Source organism: Cebus imitator, unplaced genomic scaffold (genome assembly GCF_001604975.1).
Source record: "Cebus imitator isolate Cc_AM_T3 unplaced genomic scaffold, Cebus_imitator-1.0 Scaffold15, whole genome shotgun sequence".
NCBI lineage: Eukaryota > Metazoa > Chordata > Mammalia > Primates > Cebidae > Cebus > Cebus imitator.
In genome coordinates this window covers 7,926,864-7,944,459 of record NW_016107330.1, presented here as the reverse complement: position 1 = coordinate 7,944,459, position 17,596 = coordinate 7,926,864, and the positions used below count along the sequence as shown (strand labels likewise).

The following is a 17,596-nucleotide window of genomic DNA, read 5'->3' as shown; positions in this document are numbered from 1 at the left end:
AGGAGGAATTCTGACTCCAGGCTCTAGTGTACCCCACCCAGCATGGCCAAGCTGACTCCTATCTCAGCCCTTCATTGTACGAGAGCCCAGGGGGATGATCCTGGCTCTGTCTTTGTCAGCACTGAGATGGCAGACCAGTCACTTCACCTCCTGAGCCCCAGTTCACCTGGCCCTCAAATCATCATTGTAACAACGAATGCCCTCCCTTCCTTAAAGGGTCACTGCAAAGAGTGAGTAACACAACGGACATGAACGCGAGAGTGAAAGGCAGTAAAGTCAGGTGGTCCAGGCAGGAGCGGCTGTTCTAACCACAGCAGGGTCTGTCACACATCCTGCCTCCCACCACCTGATCAGCTTGACTCTCTCTCATTCTTCTCTTCACCGATATGATGAGATTCCAAAGATTTTTAAAAATCCCATAAGATTATCCATTTCTTCATTGTTCCACTAACTTGAAATAATTTAGCTATCAGAGGAAATGTGGAGATAGTTTTGTGATACAGAGACATTTTTATCGTAGTTAAAAAGGATTGAACTTGTATAATGGCAAAATACTGTGAAACAAGAAAGGGAGGAAGGAGGGAGGAGGGGAGGAAGAGAGGAGGGCAGGGACGGGGGAGAGAGGGAGGGGGAAGGAGGTGGCCCAAACACAGGTCCCACCAAGCCTCTCACACACCCCAGGAGAACGTCAGAGAAGGGTTCAGTCTCACTGGGCACCTGCCACCCCGCCAGCCCAGGACAGCCACCTTCCCCCTTCCCAGCCCTGGCAGCATTTATGCTCACAACAGTCCCCAAGCTGGGAACTACATCTCATCCTACAGAGGGATGAGGGGCTCCAGGAGATTAAGGGGCTTGTCTGATACTACTCGGTGGCCAAGCCCAGCCTCAAGCCAACTCTCCTTCCCCACTACACACAGTAGGATGCTGAACTGAGTCCATCCTGATGTGACTTGTGGTTCTGCCTCTGGCCCAATGCAAGACCAAGGGTGAGATGCCTGGCCTGCTGAAACCAATCTGTGTCACCATCTGTAACATGGGGACAATCCCCAGCATGTGGGGTTAGGGTGAATGATATCCTGGCCATAAGCACTTGGGGCCTCATCACCTCGGGTCCGGGCAGGGTGGCACTTATTCCACTGTTGTGACTGCTGTGGACTGTGCTGTTAGTAACCACCACCCCCGGGTGACCAGTTCAGACTCAAGGACCATCATGACTGGCCGGGGGAAGCAGAAACCAGTGTGATTTCCAGCCCCTCGAGCTGGAGTGAGGGACCAGGCCCCAGGGGTAGGCAGAGGTCCCCAAGGCTCCTGCAGTGCTGGCAAATGTACCTGCCCCCACGGTAGCCTCATAAGACAGGACGCTCAACCCCGCTGGGTGCACAGCTGCCCCCAGACTCTGCCATGGCCCATCTGCCAGGTGCTGTGACAATCAGCTCCAGGCCCCTGCCTGCCACTCAGGCTGTGTTTCCCTGGCCCCAGGGCCCTTTGGCTGTCCCAGCTGCTGTACCCAGCCCTGCCTGGGGCACTGGGACAAGACAGAGCTACTGTGCCCTCCCACACTGGCCACAGGTCAGTCTCTCTAGGGGAAGCTGGGCCGAGGAGGGAAGCAAGGTTAGCTGATGCCTGCTGGCCCCGTGGGCTGCTCTGAAGCCAGCTGGGGTGAGAATGGGCATGGCTCTGCATCTTGGGCAGCAGATGGTAAGGAGGGGCTGAGAGCCAACTCCATGGGGGCCTTGGGAAACTGCATTAGGTAAGCTCCAGCCTTAATTCTTTGCCGCCATTCCCATCCACCATCAATCCTGTCCACCTCATCTACAAAAGCCACGCAGGAGGGGTCCCAGCCACAGTGGATGCCATCCAAACCCATGGACCAGGCGGCCAAGAGGGACATTTGCCTTTCTTAGAAAAACCTCTAAGGACGGAGACCCTCCGTTGGCCTTCTCACTTTCCCTTCACCTCGTCCTGCAGGGGCTCTGAGGCAGAATTGGGTGTTTGGTCAACCCGGGGAGTGGGACAGTGCAGAAAGGCCTGGGTTCCTGCCAGCGTGGCCTTTCCTTAGGAGCTGCCTGATTTTGGAGGGTCCCCTAGGCTGGGGGCCACTTCCTGAGTGTCCCAGGCTGCTGTGATGTGGTAGCTGGGCACAGTGACAAGAAGGGGCTTTGAGATGACAGTCTTAGGTGTGAATCCTGGTCCCACCACTTCCTGGGGAGTGCCCCACCTTAAAACCCCAGTTTTCAGGTCTGTCAAGGGAAAATGGGATGGGCTGACCAGGTCGCACCACTGTCTGGCCGTGGAAGGTGCTCCGTGACTGTCAGCTCCCACCCTTCCCGCGGCAGCCTCACCTGGCAGGAGGAAGGTGGTCCTGGTGGCGATATTGATCTCTTGCAGATGCTCCAGGGTCTCGGTGTGAAAGAGGCGGATGGAGGTGCCGGAGGAGAAGGCCATCCAGACGCCACTGCCCGCCTTCACCATGTGCGTCACGCTCACTGCCTCATCCTGGTGGGCCTCGAAGCTTTGCTGTGGCACAAAGGGAGGGGCATCAGTGCTGGCTGGGCCTGCCAGCTGAGTGTCCCAGCAAGCCCCCACCCCTGGGCCAGACATTTTCGCATTCTTCAAAAGCACAAGCTACTCAGGGCTGGAAGGGAACCTTAGAAGCCCAGCTGTGCTGTGTTGGCCAAAGTTTAACAACTGGCCAGGAATCCTGGTCTGCAGGGTTTGACAGTTTCCAGAGTGTAAATAGTCTAACGTGGCCAGTTGCAAACCACCAGCATGATGTCACCGAGTGAGGACAGGAAAGACATGTACACGCTCACTCACGAGCCGACAGGACCAGGTACAGTCCAGTGACTCCCAGAGCTTCACCTTACAGGAGGGAAAGATAGAGCCGAAAATCACAAAAGACGGTGCGGTTTATGTAAATGATTTAAAGAGACAACGGATACCGACAGAATGATCAGGGAAGGAACGGGGGTAACATGGGCCAAATCCTCATCTTTCACAGTGAGGAGACAGCAGGTAATGTCCAAAAAGTGATACATCAAGAAGCAGCAGAGGGAACAAGGTCAGGTCTTGAGGAAAGTACCAGGCGGATTAAAAACAGGACAGGTGAACAGCATTCTCTTCTAGAAAGCAGGGCTGAGATGGGGACGGGGAAGAGCCTTTCAGGATAAACCATTCTGTGCATTGGTTTTTTTTTTCTTGCAAGTGTATGTACAATTTTGATCTTAAAACAAACAACACCTTTTTTTAAGAGAAGATACAAATGATTAGGCTTCCCATCCACCGCAAGAGAAAGTCCAAGTTCCTTCCCTCAGCATTCGGGGCCCCGGCACTGCCCCCACTCCTGCCCTTCCTTGAGGAGTCCCTACATGTCAGGCCAGCCAGTGCTCAGGACGTACCACACAGCCACACCTCTGCCCTCGCCATGACTTGTGCACGGCACCCACCCTGACTCCCCAGCTGTCCTCCTTCAACAGCTGAAGACTCTGATTCAGGGTGGCATCCCCCACCCAGGAGGCAGGCCCTCCCCACCCACAGAGCAGCCGCTGCCTTCGGAATGTCACATCCTGCTGTCCAGCCTGGAACACCTACACCATTCTGTGGCTCTGCCTGGCCACTTGCCACATAAGACTGTGGACTCCAAGGACAGAGCCTGTGCCTCAGGCCCTTTAGTACCAGTCCCCTGCTTGGCACAGTGCCAGCAGAGTAAAATTTGATCAAAGAATGAATGGATGGACACTTGAATTCCATCTACAATACTCAGATGTTACTAACTCGGGCACACCAGGCTGGAAACAAGCTCAACGCCCAGGTCCTGAGCACAGCCAGGTAACGCGGAGTCTCCAGCTCTGCACTGTCCTCCCTGCATAGAAACTCACACTTACAGACACGGCACGAGAAACACAGAAAAATGTGAGTGCTACAGAAAATGAAAAGAAAGCAAGCCACATCCAAAGCTGGGGGAAGAAAGGGGCGGGGGAGGGAGAGCCGCACCCTGAGGCTTACTCCAGGAGCAGGGCGGGGGCTTTTCCTCTTTCCCAGTTTTCTGGGTCTTCTCCGTTTTTCATAAAGAATACATCCTGGGTGGAAGCCCAAGACTGCAGGAGGATCCTGGATGGGACATTTACTTGGGATCCAACTTGCTATTAAATCTGACTTCCTTGACACCTTTACAGGCCCAGACCTCAGTTTCCCCATGTGTAAGTTGAGGCTGCTATGAGGATTACGGGAACCCAGGTGAGGAGAGCTGGGCACAGGCTTGGTGCCTAGGATGGTCTCATTTATTCAGCAGGTGTTCTTGAGTCCCTACTATGTGCCTGGTGGGGGTCTAAGTGCTGAAAACGTGATGATGACTGCAAGACCTACTCTCGTAGGGCGAACGTTCCCAGGGCAGGAGGCAATTAAAACAAAGGAAGATTTCATCAAACAGTGAGACGCACTGCACAGAAACAATACTGACAGCCATTATGACTTCAGTCAGGGAAGGTCTCTCTAGGAGGTGACATTAGTGGGAGACCTGAATGATGGGGAGGAAATGGCCCCGAGATGATTGGGAGGAGGGGGAAGAGCATTCTAGGCAGAGGGCACGGCAGTGCAAAGGCCTGGGTGCAGTAGTGAGAAGCAGAGGGACCCTTGGTCGGGGGCACGGGGGTGGGACAGGCCAGAGCAGGCGGAGCCAGATCGAACCAGGCCACCTTGGAATCCATGGGGAAAAGTTCAGATTTTATTTGCCCACTGGAGGGTGTTGAGCTGGTAAGTGGCAGGGTCAATTTTACTTTTAAAGTTCAGTCTGACAATGGTGTAGGGAAGGCTGGCTTCCTGGTGCAGCCCCCAAAGACCTCATATGGGCTGAGGAAGTGGAGTGGGAGGAGAAGAATTTGGCTTTTTTTGCCCTGGAGGGCGGCCGCAGCTCCTTTCCAGCTCAAATTACTAAGCGGTTTCTCCCTGAGTTAAGGAAGCTCTTGCGGGATGGGGGTCTCCATGGGCAGCCAAGCCAGTGGGTTCCGGGCTCATTCCTGATCAGAGTGTGGGGGGACCAGGAGGGCAAGACGGTGAGCTGTCCAAGGAAACTGCTTTTTCTGAGTCAGCCCCTGACAGCTGAGCTGCGAGTAGCAAGGGAGGCAGGGGGAGGCAGGGGAAGGTGGGGGGAGGCAGGGGAAGGTGGGGGGAGGCAGGGGAAGGTGGGGGGAGGCAAGGGAAGGTGGGAGGAGCAGGAGAGTCCAGGCTTCCCAGAGGAGGGGAGGGCAGAGAAAGAGAAAGAGACAACAGCGTGGGTCCTCTCCCCAGGGTCAGGCTGCTCTTGGGGTGGGGGTTCTACTGCACAGCTCACCCCTTACCGGGGAGATGCCCCAAGAGCAGAAGCTGTATTTCCTCACAGACTGAAAGTTCACCAAAGGAAGGGGCATGGTGTCTCCATTGGGTGGGGGCCTCCCCAGGAGCAAGGACAGAATCTTGTATCAGGCTGGGTATGCTCAGAGGAAGGGAACTGTCTCTCCTTTCAGACTAGGGGCTCAAGCTAAGGGCTCTGGAGGTAACAGGGGGTCTCTTTTCTTAGCTACCCACTCCCTCCTCAGAGAAGGCGCAGGTGCAGGAGGCTCAGAGCCTCTGATTTTGGGACGAGGCCACGCCTCCTCACAGCCTGCACGAGGTCAGGTGTAACAGTCCATGCAGTGTGGGGGAGAGACCATGTCCCCATCTCTCTAGCCTTCCACCCATATCTGCCGCCCACAGCCCGGGCGGTCCTGCCTTTAGGTTCTCTCTTCCTGAGATGTATGCTTCTTCAAGGAAACACGAGGAATAGTTTTGTTTTGCCAAACCAGCCTGCATGAAGAATCCAGGAGGGAGGAAACCTCCCGCAAAGCCTTGCTGGGAAAAGCCAGCTGAGGCAGCATTGTCCCCAATCAGATGAGGACAGTGAGGCCAAGGGGGCCCCTTCGGCTCCTGCTGTTGGTGAGCAGTGGAGCGAATGGCTGGGCCAGCAGGACAGTCAGTGAGACCCAACATGCTTTTGCCTGCAGGCTTTTCCAAAACAAAGCACGCAGCTCCTTGCTCATGGATGCACAGGCATGCACACACTAAGGTATCTGCATGCTCACACGCATGCAGCCAGCCTCCCACCTGACTCCCGAGAAAAGGTCAGGAGCATTTCCTGCCTCCGAAAAAGCCAAGCACGCTGAAACCCAGAGGCTGGGACCAAGAAAGCTGCATCTGAATCTGCAGCCAGCCAGCCCTGTGTGCTGCTGTCAGAATCTAATTAAAAGAGAAGTCGGTGGTGGAAATCCAGGCTCATTTCTCCAGTAACAAGTCTGTCTCCAGGCCTGGAGGGCTTTGCAGAAGGCTTGTGCAAACCTGCCGAGCCCAAAGGGGTGAGGCAGGAGGGGGAAAGGGCAGGATTGAATAGGAAGAATGGCACAGCATCTCCAGCACCAGCCCCAGCCCAGCAAGTCTGTTACCTCTGGGCTCCTGGGTCCCCTCGAGGAGCCTGGAGCCCTGCCTGAGCCTGGAGCCTGGAGTCCTGCCTGAGCCTCCTGAGCCCACAGGGTAGGGAGTAGGTGGAGCCAGAGAGACATGCCGCATCACAGGTCTCAGAGTGGGCAGAGGGACTGAGCCTGGTACCCGGGTGAGAGCAGGGGGGAAGCTCTCACTGTCCACTGGGCTTGCTGCTGGCAGGCCACACAGTTCATTTCATTTTCCAAATACAAGGTATCCATGTACACTGAGAGCGCTCAGAATTTATTGCTAGGGGAGGCTGTCAGCTCGTCCAACTCCGCTCTCCTCCCAACCAGGAAAGAGTGAAACCCTGCTCACCTAGCACCCCAATCCCAGGCCATGCACCTCCAGACCTGTCCTCTCACCCTTGGCTAGTCTGGGAGGCCCAGAAGTATGGGGTTGGTGGGGTGGGGGGCCGTCCTACTCTCCAAGAGGCCTCTAACCCCGTCATCCCTGAAAAAGGCCACCTGCCCACCAGCCACCAGGAAGGTCCAGTGTTTCCTGCCCCCTCGGCTTCCATGATCCAGGTACAGCTATGTATTGGGGCAGGCAGGGGGTGCTCACCCTGCACCAGAAACCATGCTGTTAGGATTATGTACTAGAGCAGCTGTCTACAAACAGTGCCCCTTAGGCTACATCCAGCCTGCACCAGTTTTGGTAAATGAAGCCTTATGGAAACACAGTCACACCCACGTAGAAAAGAATCTGTTCAAGTAGCTAAAGATCACAGCATTCCAACGGTACACCTTTGGTCCCCCTGAAGGACAAGACGACCTGCAAGAGAATCCTGAACTTCCTCGGCAGGCTTGGAGGTGGTGGGGCGGGCACAGGGACTCTGAAACCATGCAGTGGGCTGAGATACACGGATGTTATTAGGAGCCAAGGTTTCCACAGAGAGGAGAGAGTCCAGTATGAAATGGAAGAGACCAGGGTAGACACCAGGATCTCAAATTTAAATTGCAGATATCAAAACGAACTCCAAGTCGAGAGTTCTTCCCTGGCCCTGTCCACTGGAAGAGCCTGGAGGCAACAACGCTAGCCAGGGCACCCTGGAGAAATGCCTAGAGCTTCTCACAATGCTGAAAAGCAAGGAAGTGCTCAAAAAATGATGGGGAAGGGTCCAAAGGACCCAGGAGCCAGCACGAAAGGGCCCCCATTGGCCAAATTCTAGACCATTTGAACATCAAAAATAATAATGATGGTCCGGACTATAGCACACTGGAAGTTTTTTTAATCTAGGAATTTGTAGTGATAGTAAGGGCAGGGTGTGGAGTGGGGTCAAGGAAATCTCAGTAGCTAGTGACAACTAGTCAATGCAGAAGGCAGGGTAGAATTAGACAATGGTGACTGGCAATCACCAAGGATCACCCATGGATGACAAAGCCCCACGGGGAAAGTCTGTGAAGGAACAGAATATTCACACAGTCTCCAAGAGTCACCCAAAGGTGACTGAGTAATCACAAAGGGAAACCAGCACCTTTAGATGGGGAGATCTGGCCGACTTACCCTAACCAAGTGATCAGGATGGGGCCAGCTGCTTTTCTTCCTCCTCAAGGATTGTCGTGGAAGGCGTGGTGCTCCCCTGACCCCCACCCCCGCAGCACTTGGCCAAACACTGGCACCTCATTGGGAGGAAAGGACCAGGCAATTCCAGACTGTGGGAACTTCTATAAGATGCTGACTTGGACTTCTCAACAAAGTCAATATCATGAAGAAAACAAAACAAGCAAAGGGATTATTCTAGATTAAAAGGAGACTTAAGAGACATGAAAACCAACCGCTGCGTGTGATTCTAGGCTGGATCCTGGATGGCATTTGGGGGGGTTGCTCTGAAGGATATTTTGGGGACAACTGGGAAAATCTGCACCTGCGCAGTACTTAGATAGCATCAGTGCCCTGATGCTAAATTCCTGAGTATGATATGCTATGCAGTTACGTGGGAGAGACGTGCCAAAGTATCTAGGGGCAAAGGGTAATGATGTCTGCAATTGACTTTTTTGGCTTTTTTTTGAGATGGAGTCTCGCTCTGTCACCCAGGCTGGAGTGCAGTGGCACCATCTTGGCTCACTGCAACCTCCACCTCCCGAGTTCAAGAGATTCTCCTGCCTCAGACTCACAAGTAGCTGGGACTACAGGTACGCACCACCACGCCCAGCTAATTTTTTGTATTTTTAGTAGAGAGGGGGTTTCACCATGTTAGCCAGGATGGCCTCGATCTCCTGACCTCATGATCTGCCCGCCTCAGCCTCCCAAAGTGCTGTGATTACAGGCATGAACCACCGCACCCAGCCACAACTGACTTTTTAAAAAGTGAGTGTATGTCTATGTGTGTGTATAATATGGAAGAGGATTGTAGCAAAATGTTAGCAGTTAACTGGGTGAAGAATACCTATGTATTTATTCTATTATTCTCTCATCCTTCCTGTAGTTTGACATTTTTCAAAGTAAAAAGTTATGGGGAACTGGGTGCAGTGGCTCACACCTGTAATCCCAGCACTTTGGGAGGCTGAGGTGGGTGGATCACTTAAGGTCAGAAGTTTGAGAGCAGCCTGGCCAACATAGTGAAACCTCATCTCTACTTATAGAGATGAGGTTTATATGAGGTTTGAAAATTATAAAACTTTTCTGTCATGGTGGCAGGCACCTGTAATCCCAGCTACTTGGGAGGCTGAGGCAGGAGAATCGCTTGAACCTGGGAGGCAGAAGTTGCAATGAGCTGAGATTGCGCCACTTTAATCCAGCCTGAGTGACAGAGTGAAACTCTGGCTCAAAGAAAAAAAAAAAAAAGGTTATGGGAGAAAAGGCAAAGTAATTTAAAAAAAAAAAAAAAAAAAAGCCCGCAGGCAAAGGGGGGGTCTGTGTCTGCGTCCTCCAGCTCCCAGACCCCCACTACCCAGTGACTCAGTCCCCTCTGTCAGCTGTACAAGGGGACAGAAACAGAACATGCCTCTGGGGCATGGTGAGGATTCCAGGGAGAGTGCTGGCGCACTGTGAGCTGGGATGAACCCAGGTGAGCTGGGGTGAACCCAGGTGAGCTGGGATGAACCCCGGTGAGCTGGAATGAACCCCGGTGAGCTGGGATGAACCCAGGTGAGCTGCGATGAACCCCCGTGAGCTGGGATGAACCCAGGTGAGCTGGGATGAACCCCGGTGTCCTGCCCCCACCCACAGCACCCCTCCCTGCAGCCCCCCATCCGCCCACTGCAGGCGCCCACACAGTTGGTTTCAGGTGAGTGATACTGCTCCAAATAGTGCTGACACAGCCCAGCCTCTAGCCCTACAATATTTATGTGCCTCCAGGTGACGCTTCTGTACATGGTTTCCATAAATTCCCAGGGTGAGCAGCTTAGCACTCAAAGTCATTAGAACTGAGATGTCATCAAGGAGCCGGAAGGCTCACTGGGCGCAGAGGCTCTCAGGGGCTTTGAACTCCTGAGGAAACGGCAGGAGGCTGGTGGGGCTTCTACTTTCCAGCTACCCGCTGTGTGCCAGGACTGTCCAATGCCTGACTGGGCACTGTGCCCAGTGTCTCACCTCACAGAGACTTTATGAAAAGAGAGGGGACGAGTCCAGGTAGCCCAGATGGGCAGGGGCAGGACCGAGAAGGGGTGTGCACCTCGCTCCAAGCTCACATGCTCTCCTTCGAGGGTCTCACAGAGGACCCTCAATGCTGAGCACCAGAGCTGGGTGTGAGTATGAAGGCGCTGTGCCACCCACTCCCGGCCCAGTTGCCACCGAGCTGGCATGGCAGACACAGTCGTGGGCCCAGAGATCACCCACGACCACCTGCCTGTACTTCACCAACTCTGCCTCCCTTTAATCCCCACAGCCACCTGGGAGGTGGGCACCACCATTCCATCCTCATCACACAGCTAGAGCACAGAAATGGCCTGGGCAGAGCCACCCTGACAGCAGGGGGCAGGGCTGGGAATTCAGACCCAGGGTCGCGTCCACTCTGCACGGCTGCACTGGGCATGAGAGAGGCCAAAATTAGCATACTCCCTTCCCTTTCTCTATCTCATTCTTATCAACACTTCACAGCTAAGGAAACAAACTGAGAGGCTAAATGAGGTCTGCAAAGTCTCGCTGCTTAGGAAATGGGAGGAAAGCCAGATTCAAGCCTAGGGTGACCCATCCGACCTGGTTTTCCCAGGACTGTCCAGGCTGCCACACTGGAAGCCCCAGACCCCAGGGAATTCCTCAATCCTGTCAAACCAAGGCACTCGGTCACCCTAACAGGACTTCAGTGCCGATACGCAGCCTCCAAGCCACGGATAAATGCCTCTCTGTGGGTTCTATCTGACTCCCCAACACTCCTGCCCTCACAGTCTGACCTGGTTGAGGCCAAGAGGTTGTGCACCAGGAGCAGATCTGCCCTGCCTAACGCATTTCTCAGGGAGGCTCCAATGCAACGGCTGTTCCACCTCTTCCCAGCACACTGGTTAGGGTCTCTGGGTCTCCGTTCATTTACCTGTAAGGTAGGGGTGAGGTCATTCCTGTCGAGCAGAGACTTCATTGGATGCTGGACTCCCCTAGCTCAGGGCCATCGTGGGAGCCCGCAAGGGACAGAGGGATGGACGTCCCTGCCAGCTCCAAATTTCCTTTAACAATCCATTTTGGAATTGATTGTGCACAATTTGGTATCTTTGGTGTGTCTTTCTAGAAAGATGGTCAACTATTTTTACCAGCATTTCAAAGAGGTCTGTAAACTACCCTTGCCTACCTCCAAAAAATGTTAACAATTCCTACAGTAAGGCTGACTTGTTACTAACCACACAAGAAGGTGGACAGCCAACAACCCAGACCAATGCATACAGAAAGCGCCACTGCAGAGAGCACTGTCCTGTCCTGGCTGTGCCAACATTTTTCCTTTGAAAACAAAATAAAACTAAAATCCAGCCGGGTGTGGTGGCTCACACCTGTAATCCCAGCACTTTGGGAGGCCGAGGCGGGCAGGTCGCCTGAGGTCATGAGTTTGAAACCAGCCTGGGCAACATGGCAAAATCTCATCTGTACTAAAAATACAAAATTAGCCATTTGAAGTGATGAATGTCTGTAGTCCCAGCTACTCAGGAGGCTGAGGCAGGAGAATCGCTTGAACCTAGGAGGCGGAGGTTGCGGTAAGCCGAGATCACACCATGCACTCCAGCCTGGGCAACAAGAGCCGAAACTCCATCTCCAAAAAAAACAAAAAACAAAAAAAAACTAAACTAAAATCCATCAGTGCACCTGGCTATTCTGGAGGAAGTGGAATAGAAAAAACATCTTGAAGTATGGGCTATTGATATTCTCATTAGTCCTGTTTAATTTCCTTTTTTTTTTTCCAATTGTGACAGCCAGCCTAGCGTTTCTTCTCCAGCATCATCACTTTAGGAGGGAGGGCTGTGCCACCGGCCACCTGGGCCATCTGGGCCACCTGGGGCCAGCACCTTTGCTGCGAATCTTACCCTTGGCAGCTGCTTCAGCCTCACCCTCTACAAGCAGATGCCAGTGCTGAGCTAGTGCCTGCACCTGCCCACCAACCTGGAGACCTGGTGAAGACTGAGCCATAGAGAGGGGGCCAGGCATCTTCCAGCTCCTGCACGTGCTGGGCTGCCCTCAGCTCAGCTCAGCTCACCCGCAGCCCCCATGAGGAAGGAAGGACCATCAGGCCTCTGTTCAGAGAGGACAGAGAGGCCCAGCAGAGGAGTGACCTGTGCAGGCAGCGGTGGTGCCCAGCCTGGGTCTGCATGGCATTCACGGTGGCCTGAGATGGTCTTGTTATCTATTTGCTGTTTGCAAGAAGCAGTCAAGCCACAGGCCCGGGGGCAGACCCAAAGGGTTCAGGTCCCAACCCTGCCACTTCCTGCCTTGGGTTCTTCCATTTTAAAGTGGACGTGATCATATTAATAGTACCTACTGCACAGGGCTGCCATAAGATGACCTGAGTTGCTGCCAGCGGAGAGCTCAAAGCAGTCTCTGGGACCTAAGTGGGTGATAGTGGTCTCTCCGCCCATGATCCCCATCCCCTACCACATCAGAGAGACAGGTCTATGAGGGCAGAGGCCACTGCTGAGGCCCAGTGAAGCTCCCGCCAGTGCCCACCCTGGGCCAGAGGGCCTGGAAGAGCTGGGATGGTACCGACCGAAGGAGGCACCAATACAGAGATAGAAGCTGAGATCAGCAGAGAGTGAGCACGCAAGCCAGGCCACCAGGGAGGGAGAGATGAGTGAGTGCTGAGAGAGAGAGACGGACAGACAGTGGTGAGTCACAAGAAAGAACACCTGTGCGTGCGAGAGGGTGCGGACGAGCAGGTGCAGTCGGGGTTGTTTCTCTGGATACATTTAACATCTAGAAAGTAAAGCAACAAAGGCAAAATCAGGTCCCTGGCTGAGACCCCGGCACATAGTAGGAGTTTGGTCACTATGGGCTCCTTGCCTGATGTAAAGGAATTTCCTACGCCTGGCTGATCACAGGCATGCGATCGCCCCCGCCCACACCCTTTCCTTGGTCCTGCTCGCTCACTCAGCAAACCTCATGGAGCATCCGTGCCTGCCAGGCCCCTCCTAGGCCCTGAGGACACAGCATGGCCGGGGAGATGCTCAGAGTCCTGTTTACAGCCCGATGCAGTGAGGGTGAAGGAGGAGGGAGTGAGGACTGAACCAGCCCGGAAAAGAACCAGTGGGGGAAGTTGGGTTCCATGGGGAAAGGGACAGGAAGTCAGAGTGACCACTAAGAATCTGCCCAATCAGAAGACAGGCTGAGGGTCCCAGCAGGGGAGTGGTGGGTGCAAAGGCCCGGGGGCATGGAGTGCCCAGGTAAAGCCTTTGGGGGACTGGGACCTGTCCAGTGGCTGGAGAAGGGGACCCCAAAGGATAGTGACCAAGTGCAGTTTGGGGGCCCTTGACTTTGGGCCACAGGCAGCCTGCATGGTTCTGATGCAGGATCAAATGAGACAGGAGCTTTGTTCTAGAAAGATCCTCCAGCAGTCAAGCCTCAGCATGAGGCCCAGAAAGTGTCCCCAGGCACTGGCTGTGGCTGCCCTGCCCTGCTCTGAGCTCTGCATAGGGGAGTCATGTGGAGCCTGCAGGCCTCGCCTACCTGATCTTGAATGGGGGAATCCAGACACCACTCCTGGCCCTCCACCACCCCATGCCTGCACCTACACCTGAACATACACCTGCACCCACACCTGCACACATACCTGCACCCACACCTGCACACACACCCGTACACACCCCTACACCCACACCTGCACACACACCTGCACCCACACCTGCACACACACACACCCGTACACACCCCTACACCCACACCTGCACCCACACCTGCACCCACACCTACACTCACACCTACACCCACACTTGCACCCACACCTGCACACACACCCGTACACACCCCTACACACACACCTGCACCCATGCCTGCACACACACCCATACACACCCCTACACCCACACCTGCACCCACACCTGCACACACACCTACACCCACACCTGTACCCACACCTGCACACACCTACACCCATACCTGCACCCACACCTGCATCCACACCTGCACACACACCCGTACACACCCCTACACCCACACCTGCACACATACCTGCACCCATGCCTGCACACACCTGTACCCACACCCACACTCACACCCACACACATACCTGCACCCACACCTGCAGGTATGTGTGTGGGTGTGAGTGTGGGTGTGGGTACACATGTGTGTACACGCACAGGCATCAGCTCACGCGTCACAGGAGCTCTCCCGCTGAATTCGCTCCAGGGAGCCCGGCCCACACCAGCCCCACTCTCACTCGCCTCCTGGTTCCTTCCTGGGCTCCTCGGAGCAGTGGCAGGTGTGTCTGCCCCACAGCTGGGCACGTATATGAGGCTAACCCGCATCCTCTCCTGTAGGTGAGAGTCCATCATTGGGACACCGGCTCTGCAGGCCCTGTGCTGTCACTGGGCTGGTGTCACCACCCACGCTATGAAGCTCCCTTCTCTCCCCAGGTACCTAAGAGGAGCCAAGAGCCTGGGCTTCACCTGTGGTCAGCAGCCCCCATCAGGGCCCACTAGTCATGTGAACACCATGGGCCAAGGGTCCCAGGAGTGGCTGGAGCCCTGGAAGGCTCAGAGCCGGGCAGAAGGGAAGAGCTGGTGTAGGGAAAAGGGAGATTTGGGAGGGAAGGAAAGCAAAGGAGAGAGAGAAGCCAAGTCAATGTCTGCACCTTCACCACAGGACAATGTGGAAGGAATAAGACACTGTCCCTGCTCACAGATATTTTGCCATCTGGGGGAGGATGGTGTGGGTATCACACCCACAAGACACAATGCAACACAGGGTCGACGAGGCAGAGGATGGCAAACCAGGCAGGGGCTTCGGAGCCAGAGGCACCCTGGGATCCTGGCTCCACCCCTGAGTGTGTGGTCCTGGGCACCCTGAGCAAGTCCTGTGATCACAGTGACATAGCAGCTGACACCCGATGCTTCCTCCCTCCAGGCACAGCCCTGGCATATGTATGTGGAGCTGCATGTACGTGGAGCTGCTTAGTCCTGGGGCAGGTTCTATAATTATCCCCATTTTACGGAAGGAAACTGAGGCCATCAGTGGAAAGGCCAGCCAACCCAGCCCCTGAGGCCACACTGACCACCATCCAAGCCCACTCAGACAAGGCATGCAAGGGTAGGCATGCAGAGGTTGCCTGCCACGGGCCCTCCTGCAGCCCGGCTGCCAAGCCCACAGAGGACCATTGCATAGCAGCCACTCTGCCTGAGTGTGCATTAGGCACTGGCCTACACCCTCTGCACGTGTGACCTCATTCATTCTCCCCAACCACCCAGGGAGGGAGGCTCCCTAATTACACCCAGGGCTTGGCTTCCACTACGCTAAGCCCTCAGCCCAGCGGCTGGCATTCTGCGGATCCATGTCCATGGCTCTATTTGTTCCTTGCCAATTCCAGGACTGGGCAGCTGCCCTTTGGGCATCTACCCTCCCCCTCTCCCTGCTGCAGGGCTCCGAGGGGAGGGGGATGTGGAAGAGACATGCAGAGTAGAGGGGAGGTGAGAATGGGGGCTGGCTGCTGGCAGCTGAGACTGGGGGATGGCTCACAAGGACAGGACTGCCCCTGCTGTGCCAGCGCCCCCCCCCCACCTCCCATCCCATATGTCCTCTCCACGCTGTTTGTCTGTCCTCTTTCCCTGTCCCGGCTCCCTTTCTCCTCCAGCTTCCTTCCTGCTCCAGGTCAGGCTTCACAGAGCCTGTTCCCTGAGCCATCAGCTCCCAACTTTTTTCTTATTTACTTGCTTATTTATTTAAGACAGAGTCTCACTCTATGGCCCAGGCTGGAGTACAGTGGCAGGATATTGGCTCACTGCAACCTCTACCTCCTGAGCTCAAGTGAGTCTCCTGCCTCAGCCTCCTGAGTAGCTGGGATTACAGGTGCACACCACCACGCCTGGCTAATTTTTTTTTTTTTTTAATTTTTAGTAGAGATGGGGTTTTGCCATGTTGGTCAAGCTGGTCTCGAACTTCTGACCTCGTGATCCACCCACCTCGGCCTCCCAAAGTGCTGGGATTACAGGCGTGAGCCACTGCGCCCAGCCTAACCAACTTCTTTTTAAAATCATGAAATCTTTTTATCACCTAAGTCTTCTGGATGGGGGGAAACCAAGCGCTAGACACAGGAAAGATCTGAGCTCTTCTGGGTGAGGAGAGAGGCGACCGGCGGGCTGACCCTTTGCCATCTGCTGCCCCACGAGACATCCCTTACTACTCTAGTAAGGGATGTCTTACTAGATGCTCCTCACCTACTCTAGGCCCAAGTTGGCCAACTTACTTCTGACCCCTCCACAGAGGAAGACCCCATGGGATCCCAAACTCACCCCTCCCTCCCATTCTTCACAAACTTCCTGAAAGGGAGTCCTTCTGAATGTCTAACTCCAAGCCTTCCTGATGCTGGAAAATGCTCGCCTTCCTTGTGAACTTGCTCTTGTTGGAGCCTCCTGGGAAGTCTCCACAGTCTTTAGAAAATCCATTTCTCAAGTGTCGCTTGCCAACTTTTAATTTAAAAAGCATAACAGGGTGACAACCACAATGACACACACATTAACAAAAAAAATTAAGACAAACTGCTGAACAGAGCCGATTCCGTGTAGGGACGGGACGGGGGACACTGCACACTCCCTTGGTGGCCCAGACGCCAGGCGCTCCCCCTCAGCAGCTCCTGGGCGCTGGGAGGGCCTGGTGCATCTTTTCACCCTCATGCCAATTTGCATACCATTACCCAAGAAGCCCCGCGCCTGGATTTCGCTTTTGCAAATTCCCACCCGTTTCGTGTCATAAATAAGATACGAGACAGAAAACTAATACAGCCCAGTGATGCATTATTCATGCCGTGTCACACTGGCATGATAGATTTACAACAGCTAATACATGCAAACTAAGTTTGGGCACTAAACATGAAAATTAAGAGTGGGGAAGGTGGCTGTGGGGGTGGGGGGCAGGGGAAATTGAGAGGCTGTTGGTGGCCAGGAGCCCAGAGAAGTTTCTTCTCTGTCATGCTTAGGGACAAAAAGCAGGAGTGCCGGTATGAGTGGCCAGTGCAAAGGAACCAGGGGGAGGCGTCAGACACAGAGCAGATCGCTGACAGCACGCGCTTCACGAAGCACCTTCATGCTCTGAAACTGGTTAAAATCAAGGCTTGGTCAGCTGCTCTGCAGCGCCAACGCCACACTTGGGGAAACACCACAGACAGGCCCATCTCCCTAAGAACCGCCCTTCTGGCCTTAGCCACCCTTTACCAAGCGCCTACTCTGCGTCAGGTCTGGTCTTGGGCCACAGGGATACAATGGGAACAATGGGAGCCAGCCAGGCCCCGTCCTACCCTACCCAGCTCCAGTCTAGTTAATCCCACAATCCGCCCCAGGACGCCAGCATGTAGCTGTGGTGTGTGAAGGAAGTGAAGTGGTCCAGACAGGCTTCTCTCCAAGGATGGAGAGCCAGGCTCCAATGGGGGAGGGACTGCTCCAGTTAACCCCACCACAGCCCTGTAAGGGACCCCACCAGGCCTGGGGTCCCAAAGCTGATATCACTCGCCCCGAGTTCCAGCACTTTACAGGCAGGGCCCAGGCCT

The 17,596-nt window shown here is 54.6% G+C and overlaps 1 protein-coding gene across 12 annotated transcripts in view; it reads right to left on the bottom strand.

Annotated features, from left to right (window-relative positions):
- Positions 1 to 17,596, bottom strand: part of ARHGEF10L (Rho guanine nucleotide exchange factor 10 like) — a 180,052-nt gene that overhangs the window by 6,991 nt on the left and 155,465 nt on the right. For all 12 annotated transcript variants that reach the window (XM_017505635.2, XM_017505655.2, XM_017505625.2 and 9 more), the window contains one exon: positions 2,343 to 2,517. In XM_017505635.2, the coding sequence (XP_017361124.1) occupies positions 2,343 to 2,517 (175 nt within the window). The remainder of the gene's footprint in view (positions 1 to 2,342; positions 2,518 to 17,596) is intronic.